General features: G+C 37.5%; 1 protein-coding gene across 1 annotated transcript in view; it reads right to left on the bottom strand.

The window, feature by feature from the left end:
• Window positions 1-1,654: 1,654 nt before the first annotated feature.
• The window catches only part of pard6a (par-6 family cell polarity regulator alpha), a 102,055-nt gene continuing 87,131 nt past the window's right edge, over window positions 1,655-16,578 (bottom strand). The window contains exon 3 of the mRNA XM_072547442.1: window positions 1,655-4,678. Coding sequence (XP_072403543.1) covers window positions 3,831-4,678 — 848 coding nt within the window. The 3' untranslated portion in view covers window positions 1,655-3,830. The remainder of the gene's footprint in view (window positions 4,679-16,578) is intronic.

Here is a 16,578-nt window from a genome sequence, read left to right as displayed (position 1 = left end):
CAGACATGGGGAGAATGTGCAAACTCCATACAGTCGCCTGAGGCGGGAATTGAACCCGGGTCTCCGGCACTGTGAGGCAGCAGTGCTAACCACTGTGCCACCGACAAATATCCCACCACACGGCATGGCAGCTCGGTGGTTAGCACTGCTGCCTCAGCACCAGGGTCCCAGGTTAGATTCCAGCCTTGGGCGGCTGTCTGTGTGGAGTTTGCACATTCTCCTAGTGTCTGCATGGGTTTCCTCCGGTTTCCTCTCAGTCCAAAGATGTGTGGGTTAGGTGAATTGGCCATTCTAAAGTTTCCCATAGTGTTAGGAGCATTAGGAAGAGGGAAATGGGTCTGGATGGGTTGCTCTTCGGAGGGTCGGTGTGGGCTTGTTGGGCCGAAGGGCCTGTTTCCACATCTAATCTAATCTCGAACTTACTGGTCTGTAGTTATTTGGTGACCAGTTTTCTCTTTCAGGATCAATGATAAAATGTTACTAACCCTTCAGCCCTGTGGCATTACTATACCAAGTGAGGGGTGATAGATCATGACCAATGCCATTATATTTATACTTTTGCTTCTTTCAGCAATCAAGAAGCATTCCATTTATATTTAGTGACTTAATTTTCTGTACTGCTTATCTTTAAGTATATTGTGTTACTATCCTGTCCATAACTTCAATTTTTTCATATAACCTTTATATCTGCTCCTTTTGTGAAGAAAGCAACAGTTTTTATCCATAATGCTGATGTGTAACATGAATAGTTGTCCCAGCACTAACTCCTGCAGAATTCCACAATGCCATCCTGAAAAAGACCCCTTTATCCCCACTTGCTGCCTTCCACCAGTCACTTAAAGGAATCCATGCTAATTTGTTCCCTAACACCATGGATTCTGATCCTATTTAGCAGTCTCCTTTGCAGCACCTGGTCAAGGCCCTTCTAGCCTTTTTTATTTTAAGGTTAAAGTTTTATTTTCTCCTCTCCTGATTGCTTTTCAGTTTCCACCTGTACTTCTCAATTTCAGTTAATAACCAGGAAGATTGCCAGTATTTATCATAAGCTTATTTTTCTATTTTATTTTAAACTTATTGCCTTTACTATCCAGGCTTTGTTTGCAAAAGAAAGAGCATCCAAAGCAATGATAAAAAAAATGCTTAGTTTTCCTGAATGTTTTGTTGCTACTTTATCCTACAATTCCCTTTCCCAATCTACTCCCCTAGATTTCACAAATCACTGAAATTAATCACTTCCCAGTTGAGAATCTTATATTCAACATTTTCTTTAACTATTCTAAACCTAGTATTAACAATAAATAAAAACTCAGGACTTAACATTAAACATTGAAAGAGAAACAAATCAATGCAAAAAAATTAAATGAGAAGCAGTTTTCATTGACAGTAGAACCTTCAGAGTAACAGGTGCCACTGATTAGAACCTCAAAACTCATCCTTCATCATCTTCCTGTTTGAACAAAACATTCAGAAGTCCTTTACTGACCAACCTTTTGGTCAACCCTCAAAACTTGTGGAAAAAATAATTGGACCAGGAAAATGTCAGTCTTTGAAGTACTTAAATTTTTTCTTGGGTCCTGTATAAATGTAAATTGTAACAGGTACTGGTTATTTATCAGTCTAATGCACAAGTTAGTGTTAGAATCTTTATTTGAATAATCATACAACTATGTGACATTCACAATATTATATAGCCTGAGCCAACAAGACTGCTAATCTGTTAAATATTATAAATACAATGTTTGTACAGTTTAAGGGAAATCAGGTAGAGGCCTAGGACTGAGTGGGGTCAAATACAAAAAAGTAAGAAAAATACTGCCCTCATTTCATAAAAAAATTTATACAAAATATTCTCAGTTAGATAAAATTGCCCCCATCTCTTTACTAAACAGATTAGATGCATAACAAATTGACAAAAATGCATACATGGTCTAAAAACTCAGGAAAGTTAATTATACACGGCTGTTGAACCCTGCTGACTCAAGAGCACGGCGAGAGGAAACTCATTTAAAATAATGTAATGATAAAAACAAATTCTGCCTACAATTAACATGTATTAATGGGAATTCATTTTATTTAAACGAAAATCTAAAACTAAATTCCTGAATGCATTTTCTCTTCAATATATGTTCGTCCCTGAATGCTTAAGCCTTTTTCAGTATTAAGGAAATAGTCTTTATTTTTTGGTAATCCCCATTTTGTTTTGGGAAAAAGCAGAGCGAAACCACAGGAGGCTTCCTAAAACTGCAGAGTCATTGTGCTTCACACTGGTGAAAATGCTTGAAGGTGTGCAGAGACGCAAATACTTTGATTATTGCTCTTAATCCAATCAGTGAATGGATTCTAAATTTAAATCTAAAGCATATTAGGCTATGTAGGCAGATGAGGACAAAAAAAAATTAATTGATATTTCTTGATCATGTGCTCTACCAATAAAGGGGAAAAAGTCCCATTTTTAATTTGTTAAATACCACTTCTTACTGAGATGTGCAGGCTTGAGTGTGGTCAGCATTTGTGGCATTTCTACCATTTTTAATGAAAGAAAATTTGTCACATTGCAGTCTGTTTCAATATAAAAACCTTTCACAATCTGTTTCAAAATTGTTAACAATCTGTCAATGTTGATAGAATAGAAAGTTGTTCTGGGAAGTAAATTCCCAATATGAGACCACTATTCTTATAATTAAACAAGAAATCCTACTTTCATGGCCCTCAATAAATTCAATCTAATCCAACTATTGTAAAAGCAAATTACATAGTCAACACAGTGGATGACAATGTTGCAGTCAATTAGAGTTTCTACTGTACTGATTTATAACTGAAATTGAGGTCAAAGAAATTAAATCATTGAGCGACAAATTTGACTTTAATTATTTCCTTGATTAATATTTTAATTTGTTTAACTATATACCCAAAAGTACACTTTAAAATGTTGGCTTAATAAACTTTTAGATCTATAGTCCAACTGATCTCAAATTTTGAATATTGCTTTCTAAAAAGTGGAATATAGACTGTAAATTAATTACACCATGTATGACAAAGAGCACTAAAGCCAGCAGGGTCTGTTAAGATACAGGTAGTGTTAAAAGATAGACATACAGAATACCCTCATACCACCAAGAACAGAAAAAAATTGCTTTACAGCAATATTTCTAGAAATTTAAATTTTCAAAACACTAATATTTTCCACTCTGAGCAGAACAGCAACTTTGAAATATTTTGCTAGTGCTGCACAGCAATTTCAATACACAGTTTCAGAATTATATTTTCCATAGGAAAAAAAGTAATGCTCTCAATTAGGGAATGGAAATAATTGCTGAGTAACATTTTTGAAAATGGACTTCAGTAGTAATGTGGTCCCTCAGAATATGCAAGTATTGTGGTATGAGGTTATTGAACTTAATTTTTAAACACTTTAAGCAATTTCACAAGACTATTTATTTGCCTTCAATTGCAGACAAGGTTCAATTGCAGTTTTATGAAGTGGTACAATTCAGTTTTATAAACGTAGAATCAGTTTGGGAGGTTGGCTCCTAAAATGAAGATGAGTGAACAGAACCTCTGTGGTTAAGAAATACTAAGTTATACATTGTATCATTTCCAAAATAATATGAAGCATGGTTCTGAAAGATTCTTTATGTAAAAAGTGATTGCAATTTTATCTTCCTGCTTTCATATTTACCAATATCCTTTTGTATTGTCAAATATTTCTGGTCAAAAATAAATTGGATTCCAGTCTCCTAAATGAGGTTCCTGTCAAGCCAACATAAATCAAGAAGTGTTATTCTGAATGTACTGTATGTTAAAAAGTGATAAAATCAAGAGAAAAAGATCTATAGCGTGATCATTGTTCCATCTTCCCGCATATTTCCATGGCTTGAACTTATTTTTCTGGGATTGTCGCTGTGTGTGTTCAAAGAGTTTAATGAGCCTTTGTATTTGCTTTCGTTGTTTTCTAACAGTGGGCTGTTTAGAGAGGTGTTATGCTGCAGCTTTTTGGTTAGGTCTCCATTCACATAATTAGGAAATACTGTTTTCGGTATATATGATGGCATGTCATTTTCAATTATTATATCACCTTCATCTTCACTTTCTCCTTCTGCTGTAGTGTAATTGTTGATATAGTTGGAAGTAGCTGTTAATGTGTGCTGGCTAGGTGTACTGTCTGTTGACACCCCAGAGCTACCTGAAGCTCTGCTGCTGCGAATCACATTATTTCGTTGATTTGCTGGTTTCACTGTGATGATCAGATTGTGACTGTTGGCCACCATCATGTCAGTCACCTGGTCCAGTGACTTGCCTGCGACATCAATTCCATTTACCTCTAGTATTTCATCATTGACTGCGAGTAGGCCCGTGCTCTCTGCTAAGCCTCCCCGGACAAGCCGCGAGATGAAGATTCCAGGAACTTTCTCCACTCCTTGAGGAGCAACCCGCACACTCACCCCATCACGAATATAAAAACCAAGTGGTTTGTCAGAGCCATGTTTGTGAAGGCGAACTCTCCGATGAGTTTCTGGAAGAATGTCTACATCAATAATGGAAGAAATTTGTCTGAAATCCTGAGGCATTCCAATCAAGATGTGAGGCTTTGACTTATGATGGACAGGACGCAGAACATTAAGACCTTTCTTCTTGCGCAGAAGAGAATTGGTTCCAAATGCTCCACAGTCGCCTTCAGCTGCAGAAAGATTAAAACATTTGGTTATTCTTCTGCATCAGTTTGCGTGGATCGGATAAACAAGCAAGTTAAATCCTAAGGATTTGGCTTTATTCCCAGTTCCCCATGTAGTTCTGGCTTAAACAGATCTAAGTTTTCCCTGGATCACCTCAGTTAATATTCCCAAAACAAGTTTTATTTTTAGTTATAATATAGGTCTTAGGATAAATTATGGCATGTGTAAGGTTTGAGATTTCAATTTTGCATGTAGCTAGTTACACTTTTCAGTAACATATCACCATGAAGATTGAATCTTTCTTGCAACTATTCCTTACAATCATTATAATCTTGACAAATAAAATGAGAGAAATTGAAAGCTAGAAGGGAGTGAGCAAAGACATAATTCACTGTAAAAACCTCCTTTCTCAGTGCACAAGCTATCCTTCAAGACAATGCGATGCAACTATGCCTGTTAAAAATGAATCTGATCATTCTAAGAAATGCTAACCCTCTCTCTCAAAAACAGGGGGTAATGGAGAATAGGAAACAATGACAAATCTTCATGGCATTCAATAGATGGCTACGTAACATGACTGCTTAATTTTAGAATCCCCCTACACATTCTTCCCTCTTCTCCCTACATCTACCTAGAAGAATGTAAATACTTAGCACAAAGTATTCTCTCATGTTACCCTTGATATCAAGAGCCATAATTTAGATTGCACATTGATGACAGTTACATTTGTGATGAGATTATACAACTGTTCTACTGTTATATATATAGACCTTATTCTTTTTCCTCCCCACGGATTTCACTAGTAGCAAATCAGATTGTACACCATAACAACCAATCCCCAGATGAGTGTGTATATATTATACACTGTTCTGGTAGCCTTTTTGACTGCCTTAAAAATCTAAACTAACTAGATTTAAGTGACAGGCAGTGCTTGAGACTTTAACTCTTGACCATTTGAGTTGATAGAACGTTGCTAAATTGCTAGTCTACCAGGCCACTTCAACTTTTTCTTTTGACAAAGATTGCTTTATTTTCCAATTTATGTTAGTGTAAAGTCTGACAATATAAAATAATTCACATTCAATTAAAATTTGGATGGTAAAATTGAGAAAAATCAGTATAGAATGTCTTGTGGGGGAGGGAAGTAAAGTAATGCAAGATGCATAGTCAAGAATTTCTGATTAATTAAATAGTTAATCTATTACATGGTGACTACTTTTTGGACCCTCAACACAACACCTATGATGCTAAAAAATAACTTTCCTGCTTTTGTATTCTTATCCTCCTTTTATAAAGCCCAGAATTCAAAATGCCTTATTAACTGCTTTCTCAACCTTTGCTGCCAAACTTAAGTCATACGTATACACACAACTCCAAGTCTTTCAACTCCTGCACTCAAAAAATAAAAAAGATACAATTCGAAACTAAAAACGTTATCACTTCACTGCATTAAAATTCCATCAACCATACATCCAATAATTCCCACCAGCCTACATCTGCTTGGAGTACATTACTGCCCTCAACTCAAATTTGTATTATGTTCAAATATTGAAATTAGTACCGTCATCCCCCCTGCAGTTCTTATCCAAAAGAAGAACTTGTGTCCCATAGTCCTCATACTATTAGTCAATGGAAGATTTTCCTATGCTACCAAATGCACACCTGACAAAGTGTATGCTGCTCTCAAAATCGACGTTGTTTGTTCCAAAGTGCTTTTCCAACCTAGCCCTGTGCTAAATATCCCATCCCTGCTGTAAACTTCCTTTTAACTTCTCAAGCACACATTCACTCTTCCTAAATCAATTATGCTGACTAAAATCAGATGCAATATTCAAGTCAGATCCTAACCAGAGATTTAGAAAGGTTGTGCATAACGTACCCATTTGGTACTCAATGCCTCTATTTATGAAGCCCAAGATCCCATATGCTTTGTTAATCTCTCACATTCTGTCCTGCTACCTTCAAAAGCTGCACATGCATAAGTTTTTATTGGTTCTCCCGATTTCTGCTGTCAAAATTATCACGTTATATTTTCTGAAATAAATTCCATCCGCACTGATTTGACCATTCTGCTAACCAGTGATGTAGTAAATTTGTATCATCCCCACTGTTTGCCACTTGTCCAAGTTTGGTACCATTGATTTCAAAATTTGCCAAACTACATTGAAACACTATTCTTCAAAGGTTCAATGCCCGAATTCTGCAATTGTTAATTTAAAAACAAACTTGGGTTCTGGAACAGAATTAATGGATGATACAAAAAATAGCAAGCTAAAAGACGTGCAGCCTGGCAGAGGAGTTTGGTAATTTATGTAAACAAGTGTCATTTAACACCTACAAATACAACCCAAGTACCAAATGCATGGAACAGAATTACCTTATCAACAAAAAAGGGCCCCACATGGAATTAGTCTAGTCAGTATTTAGACAAATGTGGCATGATAATTTAAAAAGCAAACATAATGGAGATAGAATAATTGAATATTAGTCCATTAAAGGTTTGCATATTTGTGGCTGTATCCACTGATGTGAAATTGCACATAACTCAAGACAGAAGGAAGATTTATAGATTGAGAGGTACAGTCAAATACAAAAGCAAAATATTGCAGATCCTGGAAATAAAATACAAAATAAAAGCAGGAAAAACTCAGTACTGCTGTCCAACCTACAGCTAAATTCAATTTAAACTAACTACTCAATGTAGCTGCTATCCTTTTTGTTAAAGGAGAAAAGCACTTGATATATTAAAAGAGCATGCCATTGTTTCCTGTTCAACTGCTGTCTTTACACAAGTGTCTGCATTGAAGTACTTAAACCCGGACAAGCAGACCAAAATGAATAGGGACTTTGTCAGAATGAGATAAATATCAATAACTGCAACTTTTAATTATTAAAAAAAGTTTAGAGTAAGGAACCCTATTATTTGCACAAAAATGGACATACTTACCAGTCGAAAAGAATGGGGCTGGAAAAACACAGAGGTCAGGCAGCATCTGAGGAGGAGTTGATGTTTTGGGCATAACCCTTTCCTGACAAGTCCAAAACATCGACTCTACTGCTTTTGATGCTGCCTGACCTGCTGTGCTTTTCCAGCATCACTCGTGATTCTGATCTCCAGCATCTGCAGTCCTCACTTTCTCCATATTTTTGAGCCTCAGATAGCATTAGCAAGAAACAGTAATACAATATGTAAAGTTATATAGAACAAAAGACTAGGAAATTGTTGTCACTTCCTCCATGCCACCCCCACCAAAAGGAGATTTCAGGTTCAACAAATTGAGACAGGACATAAAAAAAACAAGTTTATAAACAATGTTGATAGCAGATCTTAGATTGTCGGTGAACATTGAGAAATATGAAAAAGAAAAGGCTGATGGTTCAAACCAAAACCTTCAGGGAGTTTGTTTCATTTGCATTATAGAAGACAAATGGATATCTGTTTGGTAAACTTCAAAACTTTATTAACTGTTCAGGGATTGAAAGAATCAGAGGTAACTCTTTCTGGAAACTTAAAACCAGAATCAGTAGAGCAGAGTTATTTATTGTAATAGTCTATTTTTTGGCATGCTTATTACCCTCTTAAGTAATTTATTTACTTTAATACTTAGTGGCAAATTGGATAATATGGGAAGACCTCTCCTTGAGGGAGAGGTAGAAGGCCACCTTGTTGAATTCCTGTGCGATATGAATGGACCCCAAACTGTCCTTTGTAGGTCAATTATTGATTCCTGGTTTGTTTATATCTATACTGCGTAATGAAGTTAGGCATTTTAAGTTATATATGGTGCAGCAACTTAACTTGGAAATGAACCAATATGGAGGAAAATTATAAATTATGACGACTAATTATATTTGTTTTTAACATTAACAAAAGCTATGATTAAGGAGGGACTGTGGTACTGTAAACTTCAAAACTTTAACCTTTTCCTCAAACCATTTATTAGAGCTATTGCTGATTCTTGCAATCCCTGACCAGTTAAAGGAAAAACGTTAAAGGAATTAAAAACAATGCTAATTAACCATCCCGGCAAAGGAAGAGTTAAAGTAACAAATACGCTCTTTCTGGGAGAAAGGTAACATTTACAAGTGACCAATTATTATGCAAAGTAGCAAGTTAAGATTTACCTCAGATATTCCCTCTACAGGCAAAGAAATTAATTGCTGGAAAGTTTTGTTTCAAAGAGACAGTTAATGTCAAAAGTAATAAGGAACAAGGAAACTACATCTGATAAAGCAAGTTACAGACCTGATGCCTCCAGAAGAATAATCAGGTTGTGAAGATGCTGGTGTTGGACTGTGGTAGACAAGGTCAGAAGTCACACAAGACCAGGTTATAGACCAACATGTTTATTTGATATCAAAAGCTTTTGGAGTGCTGCACCTTCTTCATCTGAAGGAGCAGCACTCAAAGCTTATCATTTCATATAAACCTGTTGGATTATAAGCATTGTGCATATGAGCAGATCAATAATGTAACATCAGAAACTTCACAAGACAAAATCCTATATATGCATTCAACTTTGGGGTTCTTTAGTAGACCTACATACAGAGGCATTGCTGGTTGGAATTGTTGTGAAATTCCATTAATTTGTTAATAGTTAAGTTGACTTGAGTGGTCTTTTGATTACTACATGCAATAAAGTTTAAGTAAATGTTTTAGAATCTTGGAAAATAAAGTAGCCAAATTAAAAAGGCAGCTTGTGGTAATCAACAAACACTGCTGTCTTGTTAACTCTATCACATCAATTAGAGGTGCTACTCTGCCAAAATACATGCCTTCAACATAAATCTGATGCCAGAGGACTGACAAAATTGCAAATGTTGCATCCTTGTTCCAAAAAGGAAACAGGCAAGGACTAACAGAGCAATTGTAGGCCAGAAAGGTTAACTTTGGTGGTGGAAAGCATCCAAACAACAATTACGGACAAAATGAAAAATTATTTGAACAAAATGAAGGCAAGGAAAGCCAGCTGAATTTGTTTAGGAAAAACAGGTCTTCAGCTGGGGTTGTTTTTGATGAGTTAGCAGGGATGGCTGATGTAAACAATGCTGATGATGGGCTGGAAATTGACTTCCAAAAGTCAGTTGATAAGGCATTGCATAGACCCATAGATATTTTTCAGACTGAAAAAGGTTTATACTGGAGTTCCAAGGGGCCAGTGACCTGCTGTTCCTGATAATGTATTAAAATTACTTGGATGTTGATTGAGAATAAAAAAAAAGTGGTGGACAATACAAAATCTGGAAACATTGTGACTGAGAAGGATTGTGCAGGATACAGATGGTTGAAATAGACAGACAAGTGGTAGGGGATATGTGAAATACAGAGAAATGAGAACGTGAAGTGCTTTAATTTTGCTAGAAAGAACAAGGCAAGACAATACAAAATCAAAAGGGGACACAATTCTAAAGAAGTTGCAGGAGAAATTGGACCTGGTATATACAGAACAACCTCAATTATCTAAACTAGACAGGCAGGGAGTATTTTGTTTGGATAACTGATTGTTTGGATACGGGAACAGGGTTTCCGAGGCGGTGACAACAGCAGGAACAGGGTCCCCATGGCAGCCTTGTTCTTGCTCCCACCACCAGCACCGGTTCAAATTTGGATAATTGATGTTTGGATAGCAGAGGTTGTTCTGTATATGCATAAAATGCAAATGTCGTACAGTTGGGAAGTAGTTAATAAAGCAGAGGATGGTTTTGCATCAATCTCTATGATGGAAGATGCTTCAAACATCCCACTAATATTGAAGAGTACAGGGAAGGAATTAAGTTATCACCACAACAGTCATATTAGTGACATTAACTGGGGGCTAAAGACATCTAGGTTCCCTGGCCTGTGTAGCTTACCTCCCAGGATCCTAAAACAGGTAACTAGAAATATCAGATGCATTGGCGGTGATTCTCCAAAATGCATTGGATTTGGAAGAAATACCAGAGGATTGAAAAACTAATGTGACACCCCTATTCAAAAAGGGAGGTAGGCAAAAAAAAAGGGAGGATAACTACAGGCTGATTAGCCTAACATCAATTATTGGAAAAAAATATTGGAATCAATTAAGGAAGTAAAAGCAGAACATTCTGAAAATCTATCTAGTCAAACAGAATCAGCATAGCTTCATGAATGGGAAATACAGTCCAAATTATTTTTGATTTTTTGGAGGAAGTCTCAACCAGAATGATGGAGGGGAACCAATAGATGTGTTCTATTTGAACTTACAGAAAGCATTCAACAAGGTACCTCACAAAATGTTGTTACCTCACATAAGAGCCCATGGTATAGGAGGTAGTATATTCACATGGATAGAGAATTTGATAAAATGAGTAGGAAACCAACAAGTAGGGTTAAGGGGTTCTTTTTCAGTTTGGGGACTGTGACCAGTGGGTTTCCACAAGGATCAGTGCTGCAACTACAACGGTTTGCAAGATATATTACTGGCTCAGGGGAAGGTAAATTTGCAGATGCCAAAAAAAATAGGTGAAAAGGCAGGTTTGCAAGAGAGATTCAGACAATTTAGAGATATTAACAACAAAAAGTTGACAAATGTAGTAGAATGTGAGAAAAAGCAATGTTTTCAATTTGGGAGGAAGAACAAAAGAATATAGACTATTATTTAACTAGAGAAAAAAAACTGCAGAAAGCTGCAATACAAAAAAGGGACTGGACAGTGCTTGTGCATGAAACACAAAGCTAGAACAAGTGGTGCAGATAATCCGTAAAGTTAATGAAACGTTGGTCTTTATTATTTCAAGGGGGTTGGAGTCTAGTGACAACTGTCTGATCAGCCATGATTCTATTAAAATGACAGACTGGTAACTGTCTGTGGGGAGTTTGCATATTCTCCCTGTGCTTGCGTGGGTTTCCTCTCTCAGTCCAAAGATGTGCATGTTAAGTGAATTGGCCATGCTAAATTGCCCGGAGTGTTCAGGGCTGTATAGGTTAGGAGTAACAGGGTAGAGGAATGGGTCTGGTTGAATACGGAGGTTCAGCGAGGACTTGTTGGGTCAGATGGGCCTATTTCCACACTGTAGGGATTCTATGATCACAACTATTATATTGAGACATCTCAATTCTGCTGGATGCAAAGAACATGGCATCAATGTCTTTTAAAAGTGAATAACAAATGAAAATAAATGACAGAGTGGGCTTGAGTGGCTGAATAGTCTACTCCGGTTCATATTTGGTTAGATTTCATTAGATTAGATTAGATTAGATTACCTACAGTGTGGAAACAGGCCCTTCAGCCCAACAAATCCATATCAACCCTCCAAAGCGTAACCCACTCAGACTCATTCCCGTACCTATATTTCCTTCTGACTAATGCACCTAACACAATGTGCAATTTAGCATGGCCCATTCATCTAACCTGCACATCTTCGGACTGTGGGAGGAAACTGGAGCACCCAGAGGAAACCCACACAGATATGGGGAGAACATGCAAGCTCTACATGGACAGACAGACAGTCACCAGAGGCTGGAATCAAACGTGCTCCCTCCCTCCCCCTCTCACTTTGTGCCCCATCTCATTCTCTTTCCCCTCTCTCCTCCTCCTCCTACACTACTTCTCTCCCTCTTTGCCTCTCCCACTCTCTCAATCTATGCCCCCATCTTTCTGCGGCCCTCTTTTTTACTGTTCCCCTTCCCTTATGCACACTCTCTCTCCCCCTGCTCCTGTCTCTTTGCCTCCCTTCCCCTCTCTGCTCCCCCCACCCCCAATCTGTACCCCCATCTCTCTGCAGCCCCTTTCTTCCCCATGTCTCTCTCTCTGCACCCCTGTGTGTATGTCTCTCTCTGCCTACCATCTGCCCTCACCTGATTCTTATAGTTCTGATGGTCTGGTGTCTAATTCTAGGTACAAGACTTCAGGATGGATGTGAAGGCATTAGAGAGAACAAAAAAAAGTTTCACAAGAATGATTCCAGGAATGAAGATCTTCAGTTAACATGAAGATTGTGGAAGTAGAGATACTTTTTCCATTCAACAAGAGAAGGTTAAGAGATTTGATTTAAAAAGTTAAAAACATGGAATGGTCTGGACAGAGAAAGTACAGAAAGCTGTTCCCATTGGTGGAAAAAAAGGAAGAGAACATTATTTAAGGTAACTGGTAGTATGAGGATAAACTTCATGCAGCAAACAGTTAGAATCTAATGCACTGCTTAAGGTGGCAGAGGAGGCAATTTCAATTAGTGCAGTCAAGATGGAATTGAGTTAACAGAAAAAGGAAGATTTTTCATAACCTTGAACAAGGTGGCAGGTGAATATTTCCTCCAGAGAGCCAGCAAAAATATGTTGGACCAAATAGGCTCCTTCTGTGCTGTAACTGTTGATTACGATAGAGCATTAATACAAAGTACCTTAATAAAACAGTTACAGCTTTAGCAATCACTTAGGTAACTGCTTGGCTCCAACAACTGATCTTTTCAAGTCAAAACTGCAACCTGTATTGATCTGACAAAAAAAAGACTAGAAACATTACCTTTTCCCCCTCTTTTTCCATTGGTAACATATAATCTATGGAATGTTAGCAGCTGGTCAGGCAGTATTTATTGAGAAAAAAAGTTAAATATTTAGAGTCCAATGTTCCTTCTCCTGAACTTCTGAAGGAGGGTTTCTAGACTCAAAACTTTAACAGTTTTCCCCTCCATACATGCTGCCAGACCTTGTAAGTTTCTTAAGCAGTTTGTTTCAGATGTCCAGTATCCACAGTTCTTGGTTTCATTTTACAAAATGTACTTATGGTTTCTTTACAAGTGAAAAATGAAGTTTTATTGTTTCATCAAACTAGTGCTGCTAAAAACAGAGGTAGACGAGTCACAAAATGATTTTATATATAAAATTGGTATTGTTAAAAAAATACCCCAAATCTATCCTTTTCATTCACTACACCATCTTCAAACTACCAAGATTTTAAGTGTTAATTATCACCCAGCTGTACTCACCTCTACCAAAATTTCATTTATATCAATCCACCCTGGCTGCACTTGCTTACAACAAACTACTTTGACCAAAAGCTACAAAAAAAAGTCTTACCTTTGTGCATTTTTGTTCAATAACAATCAAAGAGTCATTCCCCAATGCATTCCCTCCACTCTTCAGTTCCATGGGACTAAAGTAATTGTCTTTTAAGTTTATTTATCCAAAATTATCCTGTGTAGCTCTAACTGACCAAAAAAAAGAGTCAAGAATCTTCAGCTGACATGTTTGGAATTTATGGCCTCTGTGTCATGGCAAGTTCCATTAATGCGCCTGAATAATGCCACATTCTCATTTTTGTCAGGATTATGTCCCTTTTAGACTTTTGGCCCTGCCAGTTGAGAAGTGATTAGTTAATGACTATTTTAAAATAAAAGGCCTCATTCTAATGCAGCTATTAACTCAATGGACAGGCCTTTTGACCTCTAAGTAAACCAGAGTACATGTGCATACACACATGTTTGGGAATGGGTAAAAAGAAGAGGAGTTGTTCTTTGTTTGAGAGATATTCTGCCTGATTGAGGGGTGCTTTTGCAAGGGGGTGCTACTGAGATTCAGTCCCTTGACTTTGTTATTTACTATGGCCCAAATTCCTCCATGACTCTGGACTTCCAACAAACATCATTCCAGCAGCAGCCTCCCTCGCAATGCTGTTGTCCAACACTGCTGCTGGCCTTTGATTAGCCATCAGCTCTCTATTTATGGCATTTCCACCTGTCGTCTTTGATACTTAGTGGCTGGAGGACATTAAGTGCCACTTGGATACTTAATATGAGCAGACCTTCCCAGAGTCAAGTCATGGAGATGAACAGCACAGAAACAGACCCTTCAGTCCAACTGGACCATGCCGACCAGATATCCTAAATTAATCTAGTCCCATTTGGCAGCATTTGGCCCATCTCTCTCTCATAACATTGTGGGGATTTTTGTCTCCTCTCTAGCTAGTAGCTAAGATCTTAGATGCTGCTGTTTCTTTGCTGGAATGAATCCTACTTCCTGGCCACTGTGATTGTGAACAGATTTGAACTTTAACTTCTGTTCATTGCTAGAGCTGATTATTTTGACACAATAAAATTGCTCTGGAATTTAAACTGGATATGTAAAGTTTTGACAGGTTTAACATTCTTTGTTGACCTTTCATCCAACAATTTGTCACTAAATTAGCTTTGTTCTGCTTTTACCCATCTTTCTAATCAAAACAGATTCCCCATCACTCAAAATGTAAAGAGATTACAATGGTCATCTACACATCCATTCATGGCTTTGCATCACCTGCTCTAGCAGCACCAATGCTCCTTTTATTTTCTCTCATTTGACTTTCTGTACTTCTCTTCCTGTCTTTCACACTTAAACTTTACCTGTTTTACTTGTACTCCTACTCCCTTCAGAACTCATTTCTATATTTTCAAAGTTGTTCCCTTTAACGTACACCAATCCTCCTTCCTAAACCGTTGGTTTGTGATCGTATCTGACTAAGATACTCTAAACCATAAGGTGAATGCTCATTGGAGTCTAAAAACAAAAATTACAGCTTTATTTGCTTTCAGTTTTTGAGGGATCTGCAGTGTCATTGCAGACACTAAATGGTCAGGAGACAATATGGCATATGTTGAAGTGCAGCTATTGTTATCAAAGCAAGTTTACCAAATGATTCAGCTGATCAAGTAACTCAATTAGAATATGTTGGCTTATACTAAAATTAATTGGTTGCCTCCAAGCCCAGTATGACCTTTAGGTCAAAGTCGATAGATACTGCAATGCAACAACCAAATACTAATCTTTCATTGTTAAATTTTACATATGTTTTAGCACATGCTTCTTGCTAAGTGAAGAACAGTCTAGCAATGTGCCAAAACATAACCAAATCCATCTGCATTTTAAAAAAATAATGGATCACAAATGTGACCTATAAAATATCTTTACAACATCAAAGTCAGCCAGCATTCTTAAGCAGGAATTAACAATTGGAGGAAAGGAATTTTCCATTTCTGAAAACATTTTGCTGCTCAACAAGTACATGGAACATTTAAGGTTTTAAACTCAGAGTCCACTTTATAGTTTGTATTACACAGCTGGAAGTGCAGAATGTGACTGAATATCAGATCATAGAGTTACTAGCCTGGCTGTTCCTGAGATCCTTGTTCTATAATTCTGTTCAACCACCCCTTGTTTAAAGTTACTCCCTTTAACATTGTTTCACTTTAAATATCAGAATATTAATGGCACCTGTAATCTAGATAAGTTTCAGGAGATTTAATATGGTTTCCCGTGAGACATGATTAGCACCCCTCCTGCTCCATGACTTCAGTTGTGGCCCTTCCTCCTCCCCGACCTATAAACCAGCCCTTTCCCCTCCCGAATTCACCCACATGCTGCTTCTTTCTGTTTGACTTGCGTTCCCAATCAAGATCCACATTTAACCCAAAGCTGGGCTTCCATTGTTGTGGAAATCCAGTTCTGATGGTTGAAAAACACAGGGACTTTACAATCTTTACAAGGTCCCAAACGCAAAAGGAGATTCTCATAAAATTAACATTTGAGATTGAGGTAGCGTATGGATGTGGATACTCGTTGGCTGCCAGGAAACTGTAGCAATAAACAGGACTAGACGAAGTAAATTAGGAAAGGCGATGACAGTAGTATAGTCACTATATTATTAATCCAGAAACTCAGCTAATGTTCTGGGACCCAGGTTCAAATCCCACCACGCCAATGGTGGAATTTGAATTCAGTAATGAATCTGGAATGAAGGGTCAAATGTTGTCAGTGAAATAATTGTCAAAAAACCCATCTGACTAGTGTCCTTTGGGAAAGAAAATCTGCTTCCTTACCTGGTCTGGTCTTCAGGTCTCCAAACCCACAGCAAGGTGGTTGACTCAGCAATAAATTGTGGCCTAGCCAGAGAAATCCACATCCCGTGATTGAATG

The sequence above is a fragment of the Chiloscyllium punctatum genome, chromosome 26 (assembly GCF_047496795.1).
Source record: "Chiloscyllium punctatum isolate Juve2018m chromosome 26, sChiPun1.3, whole genome shotgun sequence".
In the NCBI taxonomy this organism is placed as follows: domain Eukaryota; kingdom Metazoa; phylum Chordata; class Chondrichthyes; order Orectolobiformes; family Hemiscylliidae; genus Chiloscyllium; species Chiloscyllium punctatum.
Note: the sequence above shows the minus strand (reverse complement) of the source record. Positions and strands in the feature narration are given on the sequence as shown.